General features: G+C 39.9%; 1 protein-coding gene across 3 annotated transcripts in view; it reads right to left on the bottom strand.

Moving 5' to 3' along the window:
- Window positions 1–23,346, bottom strand: part of LOC121434350 (centrosomal protein of 128 kDa-like) — a 359,842-nt gene that overhangs the window by 273,262 nt on the left and 63,234 nt on the right. For all 3 annotated transcript variants that reach the window (XM_041633226.1, XM_041633227.1, XM_041633228.1), the window contains 3 exons: window positions 7,950–8,036; window positions 5,313–5,387; window positions 2,136–2,268 (listed from right to left, as the gene is read on the bottom strand). In XM_041633226.1, coding sequence (XP_041489160.1) covers window positions 2,136–2,268; window positions 5,313–5,387; window positions 7,950–8,036 — 295 coding nt within the window. The remainder of the gene's footprint in view (window positions 1–2,135; window positions 2,269–5,312; window positions 5,388–7,949; window positions 8,037–23,346) is intronic.

Genomic DNA, 23,346 nt, shown 5'->3' with positions numbered 1-23,346 from the left:
AAGATACCATCTTACACCTGTCAGAATGGCTAAAATCAAAAACACCAATGATAGCCTTTGTTGGAGAGGTTGTGGAGAAAGGGGTACACTCATCCATTGCTGGTGGGAATGCAAACTTGTGCAACCACTTTGGAAAGCAGTGTGGCGGTTTCTCAGGAAATTTGGGATCAACTTACCCCTGGACCCCGCAATACCACTCTTGGGAATATACCCAAGAGAGGCCTTATCATACAACAAAAGTATATGCTCTATTATGTTCATAGCAGCATTGTTTGTCATAGCCAGAACCTGGAAACAACCTAGATGCCCTTCAATGGAAGAATGGATGAAGAAAGTATGGAATATATACATATTAGAGTATTATTCAGCAGTAAGAAACAAGGACTTCTTGAATTTTGCATACAAATGGATGGAAATAGAAAACACTATCCTGAGTGAGGTAAGCCAGACACAAAAAGAGGAACATGGGATGTACTCACTCATATTTGGTTTCTAGCCATAAACCAAGGACATTGAGCCTATAATTAGTGATCCTAGAGAAGCTAAATAAGGAGAACCCAAAGAAAAACATATAGGCATCCTCCTGAATATTAACTACTTCAGCAAGCGATGAAAGGAGACAGAGACAGAAACCCACATTGGAGCACAGGACTGAATTCTCAAGGTCCAAATCAGGAGCAGAAGGAGAGAGAGCACGAGCAAGGAACTCAGGACCATGAGGGGTGCACCCACACACTGAGACAATGGGGATGTTCTACTGGGAACTCACCAAGACCAGCTGGCCTGGGTCTGGAAAAGCCTGGGATAAAACCGGACTCTCTGAACATAACGGACAATGAGGACTACTGAGAACTCAAGAACAATGGCACTGGGTTTCTGATCCTACTGCACATACTGGCTTTGTGGGAGCCTAGGCAGTTTGGATGCTCAACTGACTAGACCTGGATGGAGGTGGGGGGTTCCTTGGACTTCCCACAGGACAGGGAACCCTGATTGCTTTTCGGGCTGGGGGGGGGACTTAATTAGGGGAGGGGGAGGGAAATGGGAGGCGGTGGCTGGGAAGAGACAGAAATCTTTAATAAATAAATAAATAAATAAATAAATAAAAAAGAAAAAAAAAGAATTTTGATGGGCTTTTTTATGAGATGTAAAGTCTGTATCTGTAGACATTTCCTGGGGGAGTTTTTAAGGTCTTTTATGAATAAAATCATATCATCTACACATAAAAAAAAAAACAAAACAGACAAGGCATGGTCAGTACTATGTCACAAGGCAGGAACAAGACATTTCACATTCACAGAGGTATGGAAAGAATGTCATCCACCTACATAATACTGGAGGGTGCAATTCCAAAGGCATTAGAAAAATGTGCTTTGGAGAGAGGGTGGATTCAGTTGTCAGTTACTGACTGCACATTCTGTGGATGAACACATGGGAGGAACCAACCGGGACTCCATCTGCTCGGCACAAGTCAGAAGACTAAGTAGAAGCAGACTGGGGTGGTTCCCGCAGGTAACAGCTAAAGCTCTCAGGAGAAATGCTAAATAAGAAAAGCCATCACTAGGACACAAGGCAAAATCAACCTCTAATCACAAAACATGAACAAAGGGACAGCTAAGGCAGAAGAACTAGGAAGGCTCAGGGGCATGAATGGCAGTGGAAGAGCTTCAAGAACCAAAAAACAGACAAATGAGCTAAGTAACAAAGATGCCTCTGAATTTGACTATGATCAGTATTAAATCAAGCTGAGACTAGATTCCACTCTCCACTTTCCAGATAACAGGCTTCAAATAATAATTGTTCACATATTAAAAATTAGGGGGGGGGAAGAAAAGATAAAATAAAGGCACATTTACAACTTCATTACAAAGATACACACGTAAAAAAGAGATGGTACTGAAAACTTCACCAAAATGTTTGGATGTTCTTAGACAATGCCCATGAGACAAGAAGGTTTGGTAATGGAAATGCGTTGAGAAATCAAGCAAAATAAAAATTCAAATCAAATTCTAGACTATAACAAAATTGTTGAAAAACCTTGCAGATGATTAAGAAATTGGAAAGATTACTAAGTACGGCATGAGAAGTGCACCTCTGGGGATGGGAAGCCACATAGGCAGCATGTAGAATTATACCTCTTCTAAACCTCCAGTCATCTCTTAGATCATCCTGGTGGCTTGACTGTTGCTTGGCAATGGAAGATACTTGATGTTGTAAACCCTTCCGGTCACCTTCCGCTTTGGTAAGCTGGGTACGTAGTTCTTCCACCTAAAGGCATTTAGTCAAAATCGGACTGTTATCAGTTTTCAAAAGCAGAAAGCAAGTAGAATTACAGATTACTATAAACTGTTTCCTGGATGAAAACATCTGCTTCTACTGGGCTATTGTGGTACAAGACAAAGCTTGGTTCCTAGGCTACCCCACACCTAGAGGGAGGTTTCCAACCCATGCTTTCCACCTGCTGCTCCTTTCACAAGGAACGCCTTTTCTGCCCTGTGTCCATAGTGACAAACAACTTCAACACCTCTTAGTTTTTCCTTACTACTTCTGGGAGTTTAACCTGAAACCTTTTTTTAAATCATAATATCTCTACTTCCAAATGATGACCATCCTTGTTGAAGCCACTGAGTTAATTATTAGGTGGCTTCCAAGTTCAATATTATTTTGTATGTTATAGTTAGACCAACGGAAGCCTCACAGAGGAAATGTAAGTTATGCAAATGGGAAGTTAACCATAGGGTATTTGCACAAGTTCTTCTCAAAATGATCCAGGACCTTACTTCCTTTTATATCCTCAGACTTTACCACTCTCTAACCTAAAGCAAAAATGATATTTCTACTTCAAGACCCAGCTATACCACTACTGGCATACATTCAAAGGATGCTCATCATACCACAAGTATTTATAATAACTAGAACCTAGAAAGAACTTAGATGCCCCTCAACTGAAGAATAGATAAAGAAAATGTGGTATATTCACACAATAGAGTACTACTCAGCTGTTAAAAACAATGACATCAGGAAATTTGCATGCAAATGGATGGAACTAGAAAAAAATCATCATGAATGAGATAACCCAGACTCAGAAACGCAAACATGGTATGAACTCATTCATAAGTGGATATTAACTTTAAAGTAAAGGATAACAATCTAGAGACCCAGAGAGGTTAGAGAACAAGAAGTACCCAAGAGCAGAATGCATGGATCTCCCAGGCAGAGGAAATAGAGGAACTCCCCACTTAGACTGTGAGTAGTGGGCATGGGAACATGAGAGATGGGATGGGGGCCGGGGAGGGGCGGGTGAGTGGAGGGAGAGAGTGCTGAGAAAAATGACTGAAAGGGAAGCTTTAAGGATTTGGGTAGAAGCCTGATGCAAGGGAAACTTTCATGAATCCCAGAACCTTTTTAAGGAAGGCAAGTAAGTGTACTACCACTGAGCAACATCCTAATTGTGGTGGTTTGAATAAGAATGCCCCCCACGGCTCAGTTGATTTGAGTGCTTAGGGTGTGGGATTAGGAGTTGTGTCCTTGTTGGGATAGATGTGGCCCTGTTGGAAGAAGTGTCTCACTAGGGGTGGCTTTGGGGTTTAAAATGCTCAAAACAGGCCCAGTGTCTCTCTCTTTGTGCTGCCTTCTGATCTGGATGTAGAACACTCAGCTGTTTCTCCAGCATCATGTCTGCCTGCACGTTGCAATGCTTCCCCCCTCCAGGACAATGGACTCAACCTCTAAAGATGTAAACAAACCTCATCTAAATGCTTTCCTTTATAGGAGGTGCTGTGGTCATGGTGTCCCTTCAGAACAATAGAACAGTGACTAGCACACTAGTCTAAGTACATTTTAATTTTTTAATTGTTTTTTCAGACACATTTTTCTTACATATCCCAGGTTAGTTTCTTGCAGCAATCCTCCTGCCTCAGGTTCCTGAGTTCTGATATTACTATCAGATAGGTTATGTGCTACAATGCGTGCTTCAAATACAACTGTATTTGACTTTACTACTACTCATTACCTCTAATTTATTTTCTTAATCTTCACCTGTTTTCTATCATGAAAACATGCCATGCTGGTGATTAAACTCAAATGAAGGGTTCATGACTTAGCATATTATAATATCAAAACAGACCTCAGGAAAGCAGTAGACCACTGACGTATAAGCTTCTAATTCATCTTGATATGTATACAAAGAGACTGGTAAAATTTCGACCATATAACAAATACATCCCTGACAACCAAAATCAAATAAGCAATGGGAAAAAAAATCTGGCTAAAGTCACGATGACAACGTGCAAAGAAGTTTCTTGCATCAAAAACTGAAAAAAAAAAAAAATGTTACAAATCAGCGCTTAAAAATATAAGAAAACAGCATAGAATTATATACCAACATCCAGAAAACACACTCTGAGCTCTGCCAACATTAGTTCCTCGTGACCAATGATTACAGAACAAACATCTTAAAGGCTCCACAAAGCAGGTGCCACGTTCATTTTCAGTATCACTGTAAGGATGCAGAGGGAATTCTGAGCACCTAGGACACTGGACACCCTGGCCTGAAGAGCATATGAAATATGAAATCATATCGAACAACAAAAGGAGACATGGTCAGATTTAATAAACACAGGAAGAGAGGCAGTTATAAACACATCTACCCTTATCCAGTGTATGTAAGCTGACCTGGGGCGGGAGGAGGGGGAGGGAAATGGGAGGCTGGGAGGAGGCAGAAATTATTTTTTCAATAAATAAATAAATAAATAATTTTTAAAAAGTACTAAGGAATAAAACAAAAATAAATAAATAAAATTATTCAACTTTAGACATCAGAAGCCCCCAACTTCTATTAGTCTAATGGGCCACAAAGCATTAGACCTCACAACTAAGCCTCGTCTTTAAAAGGAGCCGGCTCCATCTTGACCACAAGAGCAAAGCAGTGATGTATTCAAAGGAACTTAGACAGTCAAAGGTCTATTCAATGTATTTTCTCCTTCCTCTTTATTCTCCAGTGCCTCCTTGAATAGAATTAAGCTCCTGGGAACTTTTATCTTACATATCCAGTGTGCTTGTACACTGTTCTGCCGAGAGAGATAAGTAGAAAGTCAGAGCAGCAGTCAGCAAAATACATTGTCACAGCGGAAACCAGGGCTGGCTTTTCTGAGAGCTCGCCGAATCTTCCTATCTGCATTCTGTGCTAACATCCATGCCCTAGGGGGAAAATTCTAGATCTAGATTTTTTTTCATCTCACAAAGACATTTGAGAGAGGAGACTCCATCCAGATTTAATAAAACAGCAGACTGTCTTAGTTTGATAGACTCACCTGATGCAAAAGTGTTTCTCTGCTGCCTTCAGATTGACTCAGCAGCCGGCGTGAGAGCTCCAATTCCTGTTCCAGCTAGAGTTTCAACAAGATAAAAACATGGAAAATGAGGCACAAAATAACTGTGCTCAATGAACAAAATATGCCCAATGGGCCACAATTTAAGAAGAAAACAGCAAAATAGTTTCTAGGACATGCTCACAATGAGTGGGAAAGGATGGGCATTTCAGCTTGAACACACATTTAACTTCCATTAAAATTATCTGAATTATCTATAGAATGGGAGTTGCATAAAGTCTGCTAGAGATCGGGGCCCTAATCGGTTTCATCTTGACTCTGACCCAACCCCCTATTCCCATCCCGAGCCTCAATTAATCTCTAAAATAATCATTTTTACCAATCTCTTGACATCCCCATCCAGTCCTTAATAATTTTAATAAAACTATAAAACAATGCTTTCTTGGACAAGAATGGTCAACATTTCTAAATTAGAACAAAAACTATAGAGATCAAATAATTCAGAGTATATTTCACCTAATTTTTTAAGCTTATAAATTCAAAAAATACATTTAAAATTTCATTAATAATATTGATACTAGACAAATACCCATGGAAAATATCATCAGTTAGCTGAGCAAATATCCTAGAAGTTCAGAATACACCTACTTACTTCAAGGTGAAGAAGGCAATAAAATAGAATGTAAATTGCTTTGGTGTTGCTTTTTTCTTTATGTGGAGCTTATATGTTCTGTACTTGTTTACATTTTGAAACATAAGAAAATTCCAAAAAATTGTATTATGGTGCTTTTAAGTAGTTAAATGTTTACTTTAAATAATCATTTCATTCAAGCAAACTACTACCTTTTAACATCTGTATAAAAAATAAGCTAAGAAGATCTGTAGAGTCACTGTGACTTGTACTATTGACAATTTCCTGGTTTGATATTCAAAGGCAATTACATAAAAAGCATGATCACTGACAGAAACAGAGTGAAAAGTACAAGAGACTTCTCTATACATATGTGACTCTATAATCATTTCACACTAGACTGACCCTACTGCATGTATGTGTTTGTGTACGTGTGCACAAGTGTGTGTGTATAGTCTAGAAAACATGCGTGCTAATATCAAAGGTTAGCATCCCATATCTACCTCCATCACTTGCCACCTTGCTTTCTGAGACAAGAGCTCTCACTGAACCCAGAGCTCTCCATTTGGCTAGACTGGCAGACCAGCAAGCCTGCAGGATCCTCCTGCCTCTATATCTCCAGCACTGGGATTATTGGGGTAAACCAACAGGCTAAGCTTTTACTTGGATGCTACAGATATGAGTTTAAGCCCTTGTGTTTATGTAGTAAACACTTTACTGACACACCTTTCCAATTACCAAAGTATTTTTTTATCCATTTATGCAACAGTACTTTAAAATTATACACATAGCTAATAAAGTATATGTGTTACCACCAAATCCATAAAAATATTATTATTGTTCTCTTGAGTCTACAATGAAATAAAGAAGGAAAAAAAAAAATCACACTTCAGTGGAAATGACTTTGAAACCAAGCAAGCCCCTACTGGTCAGAAACCCATCCGAACCTCAACAGTCAACTCCCAAGGGACAAACCCAAGGGCTCACATACCCTGCCTCACATGGAGCTAGTAAGGAAGTAAGACTAAAGTCTACAGAGAATGGTTAGCGTTCAGGAAGTAGAGGTAAAAAGGGATAGTGAGCAAACAGCAGGAACTTTCCTTCAAAGTTCCTTATCTTAATACTTGAAAACGGAAAGGCTATTTGGTCTCTGAATCACCTTTAAGAGCTAAGGTGCTGGACTCTGTGTATTCAGAGATGTGGTATCAAAGGGCCTTAACAACTAATGAGAATGTAGCATATGGTGCTCTGGGTAATAGTGTACTCTGTAGGGTCATATAGTTGAATACACAGTCACTAGGGTGTGAAACTATTTGAAAGGATTAGAAAGATTAGGAGGTGTGACCCTGTTGGAGTAGGTGTGGCCTTATTGGAAGAAGTGTGTTACTGATGGTGGACTTTGAGGTTTCAAAACCCATGCCAAGCCCAGTGTCATTCTCTCTGCCTACAGATCAGCATATAGAACTCTCAGCTACTGCAGCACACCTACCTATATGCTGCCATGTTCCCTGCCATGATGATAATGGACTCTGAAATTGTAAGCAAGCCCCTAATAAAATGTTTTCTTTCCTAAGAGTTGTTTCATTCATGGTGTCTCACAGCACGAGACAATGACTAAGACAGAGGATATTTTCAGATCTGAGCTGCTAACTACACATATCTATGATAGAGAAAATGAACACATACATGCCTAGCCTTCACACAGCAGGTCTTTTGTAACTAGCCTTCAACAGTCAAGTTTTTTTTTTTTTCAGTGTTCTCCAGCAAGGAAACAGAAAATTATCCAACTCTCAGGAAGGAGAGTAGTGAAGGGTGACATGGCAGCAAATGACCTGTGTGCGTTTTCCAGAGTGAAGGTAGAGCCATAAGCCACCTCACCTCACAGGATGTCCTACAAAATGATCTCGGGGACGCTTTTCACAATGCTCAGCAAGTATCAGTGAGCCCCAACTACCACGCTGACGGAGGGATGATTTTCAAGGTCTTACCTGGCTCTTCTCAGTTTCAGTTTGTCGCAGCTTGTTCCTCATTGCGTCCTCGTTCTCATCTGCTTTAGCTTCTTGCTTCTTCAGTGCCTGGAGTGAAAGCAAATGAGAACAGTATATTATCCCAGAATATGCACAAAGCTAAAGCCACTACTAGGACGCATTGAGGAAGGACCCAGGAAAATATTGAGTTGCACAAAATCTACAAATAAATTCCGGCCTGTTCATTCACTGAAGCCCTAGCAACACTTCAGTGAAGATCAAATGCAAACAACTTCCTGATCTTTCTCATCATTTCCATTAGTTTCATCCTTTTCTCCATCTTTGGGAATCTTACTACACAGTTAGAGAGGTTAAACTATTAACCTTCGTCATAGAAACAAAGTTTACTGCACATCAAAATATCATATTGAAGTTTGTCTTGGTGATCTGCTGTTGTGAAGAGACATATGACCAAGGCAATTCAAATTAAAGAAAGCATTGAACTAGGGCTCACTTCCAAAGTTTCAAAGGCTTAGTTCATTTTCATAATGGCAGGGAGCATGGTGGTACAGATGGTACTGGAGACGTAGCTAAGAGATACATCCTGAAACACAGGCTGAAAGAGAAAGACAATAGGCCTGGGTTGGGTTTTGAAAATTGAAAGCCCACCCTAGTGACACAGTTCCTCCAACAAGGCCACACCTCCTAATCTTCTAATCCTTTTAGACAGTTCCACTCCCTGGTGACTAAGCATTTAAATAAATGCACCTTTAAAAGAAAAAAGTGTCTACTGGGAGCATTCTTATTCAAACTACCACTGAGGGTTACATAACCTTCTGGACTTAGACATAACACCTTAAATTAGTCCCTAGTTTTTCGGGTTCATAAAGCACACCATCGATCACAGAGAAACATTCCCCTTGCATCACCATTATGCAGACGACTTATAAAAAAACCTGCCAGACCATCCAAACTCTACTAGAAAACAGACCCATTCTCATCTAGTTTCCCCTCCTCAGTGATAAAAGAAGCCTATAGAAAATTCTTTCAAAAATTAACCACAAAAATGTTCATCTGGATTTGTTTCTATGTCAAAAAGAAAATTAAACAAGTGGAAAGAACTTAAAACAGACTTTCATAATAACTAAATAGCATTCTGTTTAAATAAGAAAAAAATTACTATTTTAGCACTTATATTCAGCAAGGTATATGCTATACATACTGAGGAAATGCAAACTACCTAAAGCCTTTCTCAACAAAGCAACAGGAAATAAGTAAATGTGGTAAAAGTGAACTTTGCTATAAATACACTATCATAATCCATTTCATCAGCCTACATATCCAAATACACCTTAAATGTACTTCCTGTATGCCAAGCACTGTTCTGGAAGCTACGAGTGTACACAGGTGTAAAATGCACATGACCACACAACTCAAGCAATGAGCTCCCTTCATCAAGGCTTCTCCTCACACTAATTAGCAAAGTACCATCTAGGCAAAAGGCGGAGAAGCTTTATCAAATGAATAGTAGTTTCCTGTAATAGTAAACAACTTCTACAGTGATCAATATATCTAGCAAATCTTCTTATATATGTTAAACACTCTACATATATTTAAAGACTATATTTAATCTTCATGATAATAATTGCCCAAGGACACTCTCCTAGATAGTGACAGAAAAATTGAGATTCAGCCAGCCTGCCATTTAACTACTGAATGGCACAGCCTTCTCCATCAGGAAACAATATCTACCTGACAGGGTTGTGGTGCAAACTAGCTGGTATTGATGAAGAGTATAAATTAATGCCTGGCATAGAATAAATATGCAATAAAACCAAAAATTATTATTATTTATCTACAGAGAATGATGAAGTATTAATATCATAATGTCTTTCAGATAGCTATCTAATTATTTGGTCTTTAATATAGGGCAAATAGAATTTACAACAATATTTAATTCTGTATATAAAATATATTCAGTTTTAGATGGTGGAATGTGTTTATAAATTTTTCATGAACAAAATCTCAAAAATCTGAAAATTATGTTTGGCAACCTTACCTTTTTCATGATTTCTTGGTCCCTTCCCCAATCTCCCCCCCCCCGGTCTCTCTCTTTCTGTGTGTGTGTCTGTCTGTCTATCTGTCTGTCAGTCTGTGTATGTGAGTGTCTCTGTGAGAGAGACATAAAAATGTAAATGGAAATGATATAAAGTTGTTGCAACATTTTTAAATACTTTTTACTTAAAAGTAAAACAATTTCATATCTATATACAATGTATTTTTATTATATCCCTCCACTTTGATCACATCCCTCCCTTCCTATATACTTTTTTCAACATCGCTTCTAGAAAATTCTAAACCATCTTATTCTACAACACCTTTGTTCTAATTTGGACGAATCATTTGTCTTTTTGTTAATACTTCTTCACTGGCTTAAAAACATGATTGGTTTTTAATTGGATGTTTGCACAAAGGGGATGATCAGGAAAGCCTTCTTCAGGTAACTGACAAGTTTCATCCAACTGTAAACAGCTTCCACTTCTGGATTCCAAGTCCTAATTAGGAGCCGTTCCAAATGAGCCTGCAGTGAAGGCTGAGCCAGCCCAGGTGAGGTCATCTGAAGCCACAACAAGAAAAGCACAAAGAGAATAAACTAACCTCCAAAGAGACAAGACCATCCCAGACACAAGAACCATTCCCTTCCAAAGCCAAGTTCAAAGTCAAACTAAGAAGATGCTGTAACTCTCAGGAGTGACCTTCCAGGGCTGCTCAGCACCCCTGGCCTCGGCTTGCAGAGGAAGCAGGAGTCATCGTCAGCTGCTGAGCTTCCCTCTTGACTGAACCTCATGCTTTGAGTTTAATTTCCATAAAAACATAAACTCCCAAAATTCCCCAGTGAAGAAATTTTCCAGTTTACCATCTGGAATTTATCCATTTCTTTCCTTTCCCAGGATTTCCAAAAATTAAATTTGAAAAATTGTAACATTTAAGAAGAGAAAAACAAGAAAGATATGTTAACATTTCCCAAGTGCTTGCTTACTTTAGTGTTTGACCAAATACACTAAAAATACTTATATCTATAGATTTACAAACTTATTTAGATATATTTAAGGATATTTAAAATAATCATTCTAGATTTTATTTATTTCAAAGCAATTCTCATTTATTGGGAGGCTTACATTTCCAAAGAGTTAAGACAAAGCTGTCACTGTATTAGAGAGAACTCTTCAGAAGATAGACGCTGTCTGCCACTCCCATTGTGGTTTTAAGACAGCACTTGGCACATAGTAGGTGGTACAGCGTGCTACTGGCGGCATAAACAAACATTGCTTTATACTCTCTGACATCACTGTGCACTTGGTAGGTCCTGTACATACTAGAAGCCTTTCCAAGTTTCTCCCACCTCTGTTTTATTTTTAGTTATGTATATCTGTTTGTATCTCAGTCTAGGCATATGCAGAGACCAGAAGAGGGCATCAGATCTCACAGAATAGAGGCACTTTGCTCATAGATAGGGAAACCAGGAATGGTAAACATGCAGGGTTGTTTCTGCAAAGAGAGAGATGTACAGCCTGTTTCCTACCCAGAAGGTAGTGTATGGCCAAGCCACACTGGCTCCCCTAGACCCCTGTCTTCAGCCTGATCTCAATCTATAGTGCTGTCCTTCCCAGACCTTATCATATATATTGTTTACATTGAGTATGCTTCCTTGATCTATAGAAGACATCTTTGTGGAAGATGCCTCTTGTGCTTTACAAGAATTTCAGTGCCGCCAGGTCTTACATTTGTTGTACACACAGGATTGAGCTGATTCTCACCAGGAAACCTTTTTCCAGATTGTGCTGTACATGCCTAAAATAAACTATCCAGTGCCAGACTCTCGAAGTTTAAACCAACAACTCAGTCATGCTGAACTGAACTTCCTTCTGGCCTCTCACAGGTTCACCTTCTGCAGGACATGTTGTTTACAGAGACCCTTACAACAGAGCTGGAGGTGAATATGAGCCGCATTACACGAATTCTAGAAACCCAACATTGGGCTTAATCACTGAGCCATCTCTCCAGCCCTTCCCACCTCCTGTCTTAATCACTGTATTCTCTCAAGCATCAAGTTATCCACCTTGAGAAACTTTTAACAATGTAGTGATGATGTAAACTAAGTATTTACTTTTGTATTTAAGAGGTGATAACCTTTTCTACTTGTGAGAAATCATTTCTATCTTTCATTTAGGTAAAAAAAAAAAGAACTCATTAATTAGTTTTAGTTTTCTATATTGTTTTGGTTTTAAGACAGGGTCTCATATGTAGCCCTGGCTTTTCCTGGAACTCATGGTAACCAGGCTGGCCTCAAACTCAGAGAGCAGCCAGGCTCTGCCTCCAGGGTGCTAGGTCTAAAGGCGTGCACCACCATGCCAGGTCCTTAAGTGGTTTAAAATATTTTCCATTAAAATACTGTTAACTATACAGAAGAATTTCAAAGACAGCTCTGAATTTTTGCATATCCTTCAAAAAGTTTCCTTCTAAACTAATATATAACATACTGTATTAGATTCCCATATGGATAGATTGGGGTTTTTTTACAAAATGACCTCCATTTCTCTCAAATATATGGGAACATAAAATAATCTTGTATTTCTCCTTCTTTATCCATTCTCAGTTTCAGCGCTGGGTCACTTATGCACACTTTTCAAAATCAATACAGTTTTCTGTTGCAGTCCACCTACTGTCTAAAACTTTATATTTTAATATCTCTAACAGTCTAAGGACACATAAGACTTAGAGATTTTAGTCAATGGAATCCTGAAATTCTATTGTTTCAGTAAGAAGTTCAAATATGAGGCACTGAGGAATCATCAGAGCCAACCACTCTACTGCTCCATCAAGGAAATGCCATTGCCACAGAAACAGCTGACCTGAGCTAGTGGTAGTTCACTGACTCTGGACTGATAGCTGAAGAACCCGCATAGAACCAAACTGAATGTGGGGGACAGTTGTGTAGCTGGGGAAGTTTGTGGGGCCACTGGCAATGGAACCAGTATTTATCCCTAGTGCATAAACTGGCTTTTTGGAACCTATTCCCTATGGAGGGATACCTTGTTCTGCCTCCAGTGATGTGACAGACCCTGTCAACAAAGTGGGGGGGAGGGAGAGGGAACTGGGACTGTTTGAAAAACTAAAATAAAGTGTGGGGGAAAAGAGGAATGCAGTGACATCCAAACATCATCACGGCTTCCACGGCAGTGGCACAAGACCGTGGACACAGCAGCACAGGTGTGATGTTCAAGCCTGGAATACTAAAGCCATTCCTCTACTTTATGGAGCCGAAAGACACAGGAAAATCTGTACCATTTAGTCCGTATTGAACAACTTCAACTTCTGAAAACAGGTTAACACTAAAAGAGAAACATTTTACAAATGAATAAATCAAAATTATGAGTCATTTCTTTAAGCATTAACCATGAGTGTTAACTCATCTACTTCCTCTAAGTCCACACTAGATTCTGTGTCTATTTATCTCAGACCAGGCAACTCAGAATTACGTTAAAACACTTGGTAAGACGCAGTTATAAAGAAGAGAAAACATTGCATGCCGATGAGTGTCTGTAACTGTGTTGCTCTGCCCTTTTAAGCTTGGTTTTCTTAGAGCGACTTAGCCATAAAGCTGCAGCATCCCCTGTTCCAGAATTCATATTGTCTTTTAGAGTCTTAAGATCACAGAGATACCACAGAGCCTTAATAAAGGGCCCCTGGGGCACATCTAATAACAACAGTTTTTCTTTTTTCCTTGAGTAATTTCATTAAAAGGAAGAACACATTGAATACTGAACTATTACAGTCCTTTAGAGGCCGATGATTCTAAACACTTACTGCTATGTATTTACCAAGAATCTGGCTTTCCCTTTAGTGAGTGGAGAAAAGGGGGCATAGAAAATGTGTGCACAAACCCCTGCATCTTTCACAATAAACATGTCTACCAAGTAGCTCTAATATATGACACACTCAAAGATGTGGAACAAACAGAAATTACAAGCTCCTTTAGTCTGCTGCAAATGGACCAGCAAATCTGGTTATAATAATACACTAGATCCTTAGGTAGAAATTGCATGCTAACTCCCCCATGGGCCGGGCCACTAAGATTCTCAGAGAAAGCCATGAACATCGCTTGTCCTGAGTCATCCTCAGCAGTGCTACGATGCATACCTCGGGCCACAGGCAAGAACATGGGAATGATTCACTCATAAACCCACAAATCCAAAAACAAAAGAAAAAAAGCTACACTCATTTCAAACATGAGACAGAATCATCATATTGACGGGACAAACTGTCAGGTCAAATTGTCAGGTCAAACTTTCCTTTCAATAACAATAAACATATGTCACTGATAAATAGAAAAGAGCTGCTTTTCCTTTATTATATATTAAATTCATGTAAATATGAAATTAAAGTCAAAGAACAAATAGCTTAATCTTTCCAGAACATAATAGAATTATAACCCAAATTATACAACATGATACATAAATTCAAGTTAGAAGTTGACATTCTTGCATACTATAAATGTCAACAACATGTTTGAGGACATTTTTTTAAGCCAGACAAAAAGAAATTCTATTAAGGAGAGAGAATTTATGAAACATTATGATAAAGACTGAATTTTTTTAAGAAGGAGACCTGGTGGCTGGCTCTGAAATTCTCTGAAGAAACCTAAATACAACTCCAAAGCACAGAACAAAGAGACTGAGGCACAGTGGAAGAGGCAGTGCAGCACAGCAAGCCAGTGTTGCTGAGAACAAGTGCTCCTTGCTTAAATTAATGGAGACTTTAGTTCATCGAGTTCCACGAATTTCCAAACGCTGTTTTTTCCTAAATCCAGTCAGAGATTGCTTCCCATGAGAACTAGTTCAAATCATGGAAAATCTTAGCCTTTAAGTCCATCCAGTTGAAGATCCTCTGTGCCAACAAAAACCAATGCCCCAAAAAAACAGTTTCTTTCAAGACGAAAAACAATACAATCATATTCGACATCCCTAAACAAACAGTTTCTGACTCAAAATGAGCTAGGTAGTTTTTACTAAAATTGTTAAAAAGCAATTTATTTTATAGCCATGAACAAGGAAAGAAAATTCTGCATTTAAAGCTATGACTAAAGCAAACACAATCCCTGCCTGCTAAGTTAAGAGGAACTGCCTGAGGGAAATTCCAAGGGATCCAGTGTGCTTGCCACAGTGACACCCTTCTTCTGTGAGCCACCAATGTAAAGGATGAGTGCTGGAAGTCCTGAGAGCTGCTGGTGGTGGCGCACGCCTTTACCCTCAGCACCTGGGAGACAGAGGCAGGCGGATCTCTGTGAGTTGGAGGCCAGTCTGGTCTACAAGAGTTAGTTCCAGGACTGTTTACCTACCCATGGGCCTGCCTGATGTGAGTGGCAAGGACGTGAGTGATAAGGCACAGTATTCTTGGCTTTTAATGGTCATGGCCGGCGCTAGTTCACGTGGTTAAGTGGAAGCCGTTGGAAGAAAGGCATCCTCTGATAGTAATTATAATCCTTTGCCTGAAAGATATCTAAGACTTTCAAACACAGAGCCCTAAGTTTTTTCTAGGCACAGGTCTCGGTGGCATCTGTTTATCTCTTCTCTCATGGTGAGGGGCTTACTGTGCTGGGGAACCGAGAGCTCTCAGGGGAATACAGTAGTAGAACACAGCAGAACTTACTCTCACCCACTTTCTCTAAGGAAACTTAAGACACCTCTCAGCCCTAGGCAGAATGCATTAGTGGAGTCGGTCACTGTTTGTGACACCTGGAGCCAATGAGGCCAAAAGGTTATGGGTTCAAACACTATAAGTGCCAGTTTACTTTGCTGTGCCCCACAGCCATAACCTTTACCCCTAAACCTTAGCCAAAGGCCACATGGAAGACGAGGCCAGAGACCCGGTGAGTCAGCAGAACTCCACTACCACGACTATGGAAATAATTCAACACTGAAAACCCTCCTGACCAGAGGCGGGACTTCTGCCTTCAAATGTTTCTAAATTTGCCAATCTAAAAAATACAAATAAATAAATAAATAAAACACTTGATTACTGCTTAAGAAGTTGGTGTGCTGAAATGTCATGTAAGTCTTTTAATGTCTTTAATTCAAAAACAACAGTGGTAATAAGCATTATTCCCTGAAAGGCCACTGCTTTTACTGGAACAGATTGTATTTTTATGCAATCTTTTACTTAATAAAAAACTTGCAAGGAGAGTTAAATGTGAGCCCTATAAGTGGACTTTCCAGGATTTCCTTCAGAATCAAAAGGCAAAAGGCTCTTAGCAAAGGGTCTGTTTTCATCTGGGGAGTTTCCTCTCAACAAAAGACCGGTGGTTTTCTTAGAAACCCAGAGCAATGTGGTACTTGGACTCTGGGCAGGACCTCTGAGCCAGAGCTGTTGACAAACAGGAGATCAGAGATGATTGTGGAAATTTAGATTAGAACTTCTCAAGGTTTATCTGCCTTTGAACAAAAAAGCCTGTAAACATACGACATCTTTCATTGTTCAGAGTTAGAGAATGTTATTTTATTCCTTTCGGCTTGGGGATTTTTGGTTTTTACTACTTTCTAATAAAAATAAAAGAGAACCAAGTGGATGAATAAAGCTATCTGCAGCGGAGTGCTTTTTGTTTGCACAATATTATGCACTCAGTAGTTGCCCAATAAATATTAATTGATAATGATGGGAAAGGATTTTATAAACAGATGGCCTAGCAAAAATTCACTGAAAGATGTAGACAGAAACAATGCCCCTCTTTAAGAAAAGCATAATACAGAGATTTCACAAAGCCTGCTTACACAGAAAATCACAGGCTATGGTCAGGCAGTTGTTCAGTCAACAAGGGCAAAAGCCATTTTCATCATCACAAAGTCAGCAACACTGAACACTTATCCACGTATGATTCTGCACAAAGGGACACAGACTCCTGCTAGCCTTGTTTAATATAATTTATAATGAAAAGGGAGGCAGGAGGGAATAGGAGCAAATAGCAAACACCACATGATTTAACCAGTACATTGAGATCTAGTAATACGTGGTATGAGCACAAAGTATTTCAGCCCTGAACCAAACTCACGGTAGCAGTAAGAGTGAGCATCCATAACGTTAACTTTCAACACTTCCACACAAAATCGGGGCTGGCGGGGGGGTGGGGGTGGACAACATTACCAGAATATCTATATATGCTGAAAGAAAAGGTCGCTTAAGGTAAAGAGTGAGGCCATAATAAAGAGAATTGAAATGCTTCAAAATCCTAAAGATATGAATAATCAGAAGAGTGATCAGATCCTATAAAACAGTAATTCCTAACAGGGTAGGAAGGAGGAAGCTACAAGAAAACTAATCCACCTTAGAAGAATTTCTAAACACGCACATACACACACACACACACATATGCATACTTTCCGAACTACTTAAAAAGTATAAACTAATATAGTCTATAGAATTGTAGAGAAAGACAGTTGAAATTAGGAAGCAGGGGGTGCAGAAAGTGCACTGCAAGCATTTAATAACTAATAGATTACATAATTTTTTTAAAAAAAAGTGAAAAGTTAGCTGGCAGTGGTGGCACATACCTTTAATCTTTAAACGTGGGAGGCAGGCAGAGTGAGTTCCAGGACGCCAGGGTTACACAGAGAAACCCTGTCTCAGAAACAAAACGCGGGGAAGAGACAGAAATCTTTAATAAATAAATAAATTAAAAAAAAATCAAAACGTGCTCTGGGTTACAATGGAATAAAACAGATCGCAGAATCCAAAAAAAAAAAAAAAAAAAAACTGGAAGTCAAGAAGACTGGACATAAGTGTGGCTTACATAAAAAAGAGGTGATGGGTATTTGGGACAGCTTACAGCAGACACCACCTCAGCAAAGTGCAAAGGCCTTTCTAAGTAATCCAAAAGTTCACAGTGGTAACAGGGAGCACAGCGCTGCTTCTATGCTGCACACGAGGTTCTAACTTCAACTTGTGTCTCACCATTATTAAATACTAGGTCTGTATCAGTGGAACATTTTAATATAGGCAGCATTTCCCAGGGCTCGAGTGCCTTGAAAGACTGTCTACGATGTTTCTGAACAGCTAAGCTTCCCTGGATGGAAATAAAAACCCATTACCAAGTTGATTCCAGAGTTTTCAAAATCATTTCCAGTTTGATTCCAGAGTTTTCAAAATCATTTCCAGTTTTGTTCCCAAAAACTCTGGGGTAACTGTTTTACACTGAAAAAAAAAATGTTAGAATGGTTTTAGTGTCATCAGACACAATCAAAATCCAGAAGAGTCTACAGGTTGAACTCAGAGATGGGACACAGGGGGAAACCAAGAAAAACCTAAGGAATAAGCCTAAAGAACAAACATATCTTGGAACAGCATCTTACAAGCTGTGCATAGGGTGTTCAAACCCCTTTGCAAAGCAAACCCCATAATAGTTGATCACTATTTTCCATCCTTTTCATCAGCACACAGATATGGATGAGTCTCATGTCATTTTCAAAGACCAGCATTTGCTGCCTCTTTGCAAAAAAAATAATAATAAAATCCATACATAACAAACACAGACAAGCAAGAAAATCAATTAACATGATGTAAAATGGTAAGAGAAAGAGCAGTGGTGTGAACCAAAAGCATGTCAGTCAGAGTTGAAGTACTTCAGCCATTTGAGAAAGCGCTCGACATGTTAGCAAGTAAGCAGAGAGGCAAAAATCACACTCATAAAAACATTTCCCTACTGACTGGAAAACACTAATCCTCAGCAAAACTATGGTCTCTCAAGCACAAACTTGCCCATGAAGGGCCTAAAAGGGTAACATTCCCCACCCCAGTGTTTTCTAGAGTCCATGCATATCTGGAAGTATTACAGTATCTATGAAGAGTCCCCAAAGGCAAGACAGCCTCTTAGGTAACCAGAAACCCACCGCTGCCAGCACGGTACCTGGCACATAGCACACAGCAGCACTCGCCAAATGAACATCTGACTAGGCAGCATTGTGAGGATGCAGGCTACAGCACCATTCTTTCTGCCATGCATTCAGCAAACACCCAGCATGGTCTTACTATTTCTCAGGCTCTCTTACAGAGCCACGAGCTATGAAGGGCTCACCTTCAAGGGCTATGTCCTGGTTAGGGGACAGACAGATAACCAATAATGGAAGATATTGCTAAAGAAAAAAGAAATAAATGTAACAAACTCAGAAGGGAAGGAGGGCCTCTTTCTTTGATAGTTAATAAAGGTTTTCTGAACTGAAGTTCTAAAGACCAGGAGGGCACATGGCAGGCAGCTGTTTCAGAAATCAACCTGCCTCTGAAAACAGGAAGCACAAATGTCCAAATGCAGGAAGTACAGAGCATGCCCACAGGATGGCAAGAAGGCCAGTATAACAGAGGTGCATCTGTATTTCCTATGAGTACATGGGTCATAGTGCGTGCTTGGACATCAGAGAACAACTTGCAAAATCTATTCTCTGCTTCCACTATTTAAGTTCAGGAGATCAAGCTCAGGTAATCCCCCTGTGCACCAAGCTCCTGTACCACTAAGCCATTTTGATGGCCCAAGGTCACCGTAACAGGAGCGAGAATGACAGAAAACTGCAGTGAGAAGAAATCAGGGACCAGGTCCCAGGGGCTATTAGTGGAGGACTTTTAGATTTGTTCAAACTGTGACAACAGAAGAATGTGACATTACTTGATCATCAGGCAGGTGACGCAGAAATGAGACCTGGGGTCAAGGGCTGCTCTGCTTGCATAAGCAGAAGACGACGACAGCAGAGACAGCAGTCCGCAGGAATTGCAAGCATAGAAAGCGCCAATTTTCACAAATATTTTTAAATCAGAGTTGACAAGGTGTGAAGAATGAGGGAAAGGCAGGCGGCAAAGACAACAGAAAAACAGAGTTCTCAACACTTAAACGTACAATTATTTGTCATCATGATGATTATCCATCATTTTTAGAAGATGCGTGATCTATTTCTTTGGATGAAAAACATAAGAGGGTAAGACCTAACCCTTCTGGAAGTTTTTGGGTCACGGAGGCAAAAACAGGAAAGGAGGCTGCAGGCCCTGGTCTGTGCTCACTGACTGTGGCTGTGCGAGGTAACAGCAGTATGGCGTGACCCTATCCGAGCAGACGGCGGCCAGGGAGGCATGCAGAAAGCTCGTGCTCAGGTCACAGCCCTAAGCCCATGCTCTTCCTGCCATCCTAGGTCGGCAATTGAACCAAGAACATTACAGCTCTGAACACAGCTCAAAAACTTCCCCACAAAAAGACAACTGAGTTCTAGAAATAAGATGTTCCTCCCCTCTTGTGCAATAATTAGCACCTGTTTTAGTGTACAAAAAAAAAAGAATTCAAGAATCTAAATAATATAAATGAATTAAATGCAGTAAGCAATAAATCATACCTGCTTATCTAGAAAAATCAAGATTAGCTTAAGGGAAACTTAACAGTACTAATTACTCCAGCGGAGGTGGACAAACAACGGGGGCAAGAGGCCACTGAGAGAAAGAAAAAGCATCAAACAAAGGCTTGAAGAAAAGGAAACTCTAGAAAATAAGTGTTTTTAAGATCCGTACTCAGAAACAGGAAAAGTGGAAAGGAATAAGAACTATATAAATTAATTCTCACATAACAACAGCCTCTGCTTTTCTGTTTCTAACCAGATCTCTTCCTAGAGAAAGCGGAGGAAGGAGGAAAAAGCGGGAGGCAAGCCTGGATGCAGAGCGTGAAAGATGCAGTAACGAGCCAGCAGGTGTCCACGTGCACAAACAAGGTGTCACTTAATTCTTCAACAATGGGAAACAATATAGTTTAAAATTTAAACTTAAAAGGGCAAATAGTTATATTGCTTTTAGTTGCGAGACTTATGTCAGTTTCCAGAAACACTAAGAGCTGGGATATATATTCTGTAAGGAATCCATCTTAAACACAGAACTTGAAGGAACAATGCGTACCAGTTAATCATTGATGGTTCAATACTGACGCCTAGTGGTCAAAAAACACAATAATTCTTTCACAAGCAGTTATCCTACCGTTTTTATCAAATTTGAAACACTGAATACAAACTACATGAAAATTTTTAATTGAAACATTCGAGGAAAAAAACATTAAAGAAAAGAACTGCATACAGAGTTCCTTAATTTTATATTTGAAAGCCCAGCATGGTGGGCACAGACTTAACAATCCCAGCACTTAGGAGCTTAAGGCAAATTCCAGATCAACCTCACTACTGTTTTCTGTGCATTATTTGGACAGCGTTCCAATGTGGAAGCCACTCAGGATCTTTTGTTGAACTATAAAAGAGACAATTCTGTGTCATATTATCTACAACCTCAGAACCAAATGCCCTTCCAGAAATAATATGTCCAAGAGGTCTTACTCTTAGACTTCATATATCTGGGGTAGCTCCATTCTAAACTTTTTAACACTGTTAAATACTAAATTGGCACATGATTCTTGGGAGAGCACGGAGCTTCACACAGTGTCTTTAAGTTTTCAACCTAATGTCAGGCCTGTTATGTGAAAATGTTCTTCATATAATATTAAATTGTGTTTAAGTGTGCTTGCAAGTCCCAGCTCTGCCCTTTGGACCATCTCGTATCAAAGCTCCAGGAAGCAGAGCTCACCTTTGTTGTTCTGGAAAAGCCTTTACGTGGATACCATCTTCCCCAAACGTGTTAGGGCAGCAAGGATGTTACATCCAAAACTGCACTCATCTGATCAGAGACTGCTGGCAGCACCACTGTGTACTTCACTGCTGACCCAGCACTGCCAGTCCCAGGACCAGGGTGGACAGGAGCAACCTGGTCCCTGCAAAGATGACATGCTAGGGAAGGAGACACAGGGCCGCAGAAGTAAGAAAACAACAATTACGGGTTGTGTTAGTGCTGTAGAAATTTATATGCCATGATAAGCAACACTGCGACACTGGAGGGCCATGTGAGACAGAGAGCGGAAGGGTAGAAAGTCCTATCTGGTGGTGGCAATAAAGTTATGTTAAGCTCAACTGGAATAAAAAAAAATGTTCCAATAAAACAGAAGAAACCACTCTGGCTAGGACAGCTTTGCAGATGACATATGTAAGTAGATGTGCTTAAATTTTCAGAATAAGGCTGGCGAGATGGCTCAGTCAGTTAAGTGCTCACACAAGCATAAGGACATAAATTCAGTCCCTTACAACACTCAGAAGAAGGCTGAGTTCAGCAGTACATGCCTGAAACTAGAGGGGAGGCACCAACACGAGGATTCCTGGAGCTTGCTAACTCATCTGTGTCCTGAACGGGTGAGCTCTGAGTTCTGAAAGAAATCCTATCTCAAAACCTAAGGTGAATAGTGACCGACGATACCTGAGGTTGACTTCTGCCCTCCACATACATACACATGTGCCAGCATACCTATCTGCACACACACACACACACACACACACACACAAGTATATATATAAAATGTACAGTATACATCAAAAGCGGACACATAATCTAAAACTACAAGTCAATAAAAAGTATAAAACAATCCAATAGAAAACAGTAACAAGAATAAGAGGATAGATGACAATATTTCCAAAATAAGGCTAAACTTACCTAATGAGGTTGCTTTGTTTAAGTCCAGTAACAAGGCACTTATGAAGAAAATGAGCAGATGGACTAAACTAGAGGGAAAGTTACACACACAAATACAGAAACCTTGACAGCACTAGTATAAAGCTCACTATGGGTCAAGCATGGTGACCCCCACTCACCCAGCGCTCACTCAGGAGGCATAAGAACTAGAAGGCAGATCTCTGTGAATTCTACATAGCGAGTTCCAGACCAGCCAGGGCTATACAGTGAGACCCTGCCTAAAAACAAAACAATGATGATGATGATGATGATGATGATGATGATGATGATGATGATGATGATAAAGATAAAGCCGGGCAGTGGTGGCGCACGCCTTTAATCCCAGCACTCGGGAGGCAGAGGCAGGTGGATCTCTGGGAGTTCGAGGCCAGCCTGGTCTACAAGAGCTGATTCCGGGACAGGCACCAAAGCTACAGAGAAACCCTGTCTCGAAAAAAGACAAATAATAATATTAATAATAATAATACAACCCATCACTATGCAAGTTTTTAAAAACAACTGACCAGGAGACTAAAATACTCAAGAAACCACAGATACCAATTAGAAAAACCAAAATTGACAAAAATCACAGGGAGAAATTGAGCCTGATATATTGAACAGAAATACCAAAGACTAGAACAAAACTGACAATGAGACGTACAGAATCTACTTAAGTATCTACATCCCATATAGGTTCACACATAAAATGCTGGGCCCAAGGAAGCCAGAAAATCAGGTGATGGTTTTGTAAGGATTCTGGAGTCCTTACAAAAACAACATGGAACAAGGCCAAAATGGAAGT

Source organism: Microtus oregoni, unplaced genomic scaffold (genome assembly GCF_018167655.1).
Source record: "Microtus oregoni isolate MIOR12 unplaced genomic scaffold, Mior012 000043F_ref0000047, whole genome shotgun sequence".
Classification (NCBI taxonomy): domain Eukaryota; kingdom Metazoa; phylum Chordata; class Mammalia; order Rodentia; family Cricetidae; genus Microtus; species Microtus oregoni.
This window is presented reverse-complemented; position numbering and strand designations above follow the sequence as displayed.